Consider the following 3,432-nt stretch of genomic DNA (forward strand, 5'->3'; position numbering starts at 1 on the left):
TTTTTTTTTTTTCAGTGCTGCACAGGTGGTATGCATTTGTTTTGCTCTTTCAGAGGCATATTATAAAAATAGGGTTTAATAAGATAATTATTAAGGGTGTGCAAAGCTTCGGTCACTAATTCGATTCAGAGAAGGCTTAGCCCGATTCGGAGGCCAAATCATCTAATCTGAATCGAATTGGGAGACCCATAAAAACCTCCAAATCAATTTGAAGCATCAGAATCGGTTTGGTGATTTGAAAGGCAATCTTGTGGGAAAGCAGAAACTGAAAAGAGGAAGGGGAAACAGGGGGGGAAAGACTGACATCTGTAGCTGGCCAGTGACTCTGATCTTTCTCTGAGTTCCCTTCCAATCGCAGTGCTCTGGGGGAGGGACATAGAAACCACATACTTCACTTCACTCACCTCCTACATACCAAAGCTCGTGAATGCAGTATAGGCATTGGATTTATGACATACTATACCCTGCCTAACATCTGACTCCCCAAGTACCTCTCCACTTTTACCTGCTACATCTCATTTGCCCCACCTCCTCCCAGCCTGTTTCTCACCCCCTGACACCTCAATTTACATTTTCACTGACTTGTTTGCTTGCATACATACCAGCTTCTGGCTTTTTTACTATTCATTCCATCCAGGAAGAGCGCACACACCAACTAGTGAAGGGTTTTTAAACCTGAAAGCTTGCTAAGATATGTCTCTCCAACTAGTTAGCTGGTCTAATTAAAGATATTAGATTGATCCTAAGCACCTTGTCTGCCTATGTCCTTAGACCAACACGGCTACAACCTATACCCCTTAGCAGACATGACACAAGTTTTGCTTTCAGAACCTTGGGGTGCTCTTTCACAGAAACCCCTGCACCTATCTCCTTGAAGCTTGGCAGACCTCATGCCCTCAGAAGGGCCTACCATCCCTGCTGTTTTCATCCAAATATGCCAAAAAATGACAGTTATAGGTATTTCAGTGATTCCCCAGTATAGTCTATGGCCAAATCACTAAATCTCTCCAAATCAGCGCCAAATCTTTGAAGCCGATTTGGCCAAATGGATTTGGGGCAGTGACCCGAACCTCTGAATTGAATCACTGGCCTCCAAACCAGCTGAATCTGAATACTTCCCAGTTCGCACGGGCCTAATAAATATCCCATCCATTTGTAATGTAGTCTGATTTCCACCCCCAAGGAGATATGGATATAGTCAAATTGTACATTTGAAGCAGTTTCATAGGGTGTGCTGTCTGGACTGTGCAGTTGCTGTAACATTCAAACATTTGTGTGTGTGCAAGCTGGGAACGATATAAATGGAGCAAAGAAGCTCTAGCTTTAACTCTGCTTCCTCCAGGGTTCAAGTTCAAGTAATTTTGCTACATTTATGTTGGTTCCAGCTTGTGCAACTGAGAGAGTACAGCTGCTGTTAATTCTGAATCAGCAGCTCCCCTTCTTTAAAACTGTTCCGAAAGTACATTTGTCGATATCCTAACTGCTTCCCTTTGCCTTGGAGAAAGGGAATGTGTAGATGCACTGCTTTCCCTAGTTGCATCTTAACATGAGCCCACTATGGCAAAGGACCAAGCATCTCAACTGATCAGTTCTTCTTAATCGAGATGTTTTAATCATATGTTCCTTTAGCAAATGATATCTTCAGCTCAGTTTGCAATGCCAACAATTTAGTAATACCATTTTGATTTAATTATATTTTTAGTAATGGTTTCCTATCTTTTCACTGTAAGGGTGGCCAGAGCCTGGAATAGGCTTCCCGGAGAGGTGGTGCTCTCACCTTCCCTGGAAATCTTCCAGAGGAGACTGGATAGGCACTTGACTGGGGTCTTATGACCCCTCCCACCCCCAGTGCTCCTTCCCGCCCATGGCAGGGGGTCGGACTCAATCTGTCTAGGTCCCTTCCAACTCATTAATTCTATGATTCTGTCTGCCTTTGAGTTCTCTATTGGCATCCTGTGGTACTGTGCCTAAAGCCCCCCGATGCACATTACATTTATTGTGCAATTAACTGGTTAATTGCGCAATAAATGGTATGCTTCTCTTATTTAGTAATTATCACACATTAAAAATGGTCAACCTGCCACTAAGATGTTGCTTGAAAAATGTGGAACTATTTTATAGCTGGTTTCTATCAAGTTTCAATTCAAACATGTGGCATGCCACACACTGGGTGATGGGTCTTTGCTGGGTCCTCTAGCATCCCAGGGTGCACTGCTCACCAGCCACCTGTCTGCCAAACCTGACGATCACTTGGTTGTCAGGATTGACATTAGGATGGGGGTCGGCACATGGACTGGGACAGTCCTGGCCCCAGTGCATATTTGGTTGCTGGGGAAGCCAAGGGTCTCCCTCTACTGGGAACCTGGTAACCCTTGAGCCCAGCAGTCTTTCCTGTCTTGCCCTGAGCCCTTGCAGAGAACTTTAAAATGTCAGGTTGCAGGGAGCCAGGCTAACTACATCATGTTTTAGATGCCTCAGGATGTCTAAAAACAGTATGTGCAGCTGGGTGATCGTGGGGCTGTCCCAGGACCAGTTTAAGGTCTGCTGCTGGTTGGACCTGGCCCTGGATAACCTGGGGTCTCAAACTGGCCCTGCGACTGGGTCTGACAGTCAGCTGATTGTTAGACTTGGCCCCCAGTCTTGAACAGGCCTCGGGGCTGCCTGTGGTCTTGAATCTGCTGGAGGGGCTGTTGGCAGTCCCGAGTTCAGGACAGAGCCACCCCCTACCTGATATGCAGACTTAAGATGGGAGCAGAACCACAGTAGCCTGATTGGGATCCAAGGAATTTTATGCCCTGTCCTAAACCTTGTGCCATCTGCCATCCATTTGTGGTATGGTAGGTAGGAAGTGTGATGTTTTAGATGGGAAGTAAAATTGCTCCAATCCCAATTGCATCATTGTTTTAATCTGTCAGGGGCCAAAAGGTGCAGACAGACTAATGTTTTGTAGTGGGTTGAATTGTAATGGGCTTTGAAGTAGTCACAAAATGTAGCACTTCAGGCGATATGGATATTTCCCAGGTAAATCTCAAAGGTGAGATTCCTACCAATTCTAATGAAATTTCTTTATCACTCACTTAGAAGATGGTTCACTTGGGTGAAAGGTGAATAATAGTTCCCATGTTTTTTCCTCGTATATAATTGTCTTTGAATAAGAAATCACTTGTAATTTTGTTTTCTAAATTATTTCTGTGTTCATAAAATTTTGAAGGAGGAAGTACATCCTTTTTTTTTCTGTTTATAGGTGGCTACTTCATTGTTAAGGGTGTAGAGAAAGTCATTCTCATTCAAGAGCAGTTGTCCAAAAACAGGATCATTGTGGAAGCTGATAGAAAAGGGACAGTTGGAGCCTCTGTTACCAGGTATGGGGAATTACTGCAGCCACATGTGTGTCTTGGATATATTACTACAGGCATACCTCGGCGATATTGC

At 44.3% G+C, this 3,432-nt stretch overlaps 1 protein-coding gene across 1 annotated transcript in view; it reads left to right on the plus strand.

Annotated features, from left to right (window-relative positions):
* POLR3B (RNA polymerase III subunit B) overlaps positions 1-3,432 on the plus strand; it is a 132,874-nt gene that overhangs the window by 27,991 nt on the left and 101,451 nt on the right. The window contains exon 8 of the mRNA XM_019543900.1: positions 3,212-3,362. Within this exon, the coding sequence (XP_019399445.1) occupies positions 3,212-3,362 (151 nt within the window). The remainder of the gene's footprint in view (positions 1-3,211; positions 3,363-3,432) is intronic.

The sequence above is a fragment of the Crocodylus porosus genome, unplaced genomic scaffold (genome assembly GCF_001723895.1).
Source record: "Crocodylus porosus isolate Cpor-Errol unplaced genomic scaffold, CroPor_comp1, whole genome shotgun sequence".
Classification (NCBI taxonomy): Eukaryota; Metazoa; Chordata; order Crocodylia; family Crocodylidae; genus Crocodylus; species Crocodylus porosus.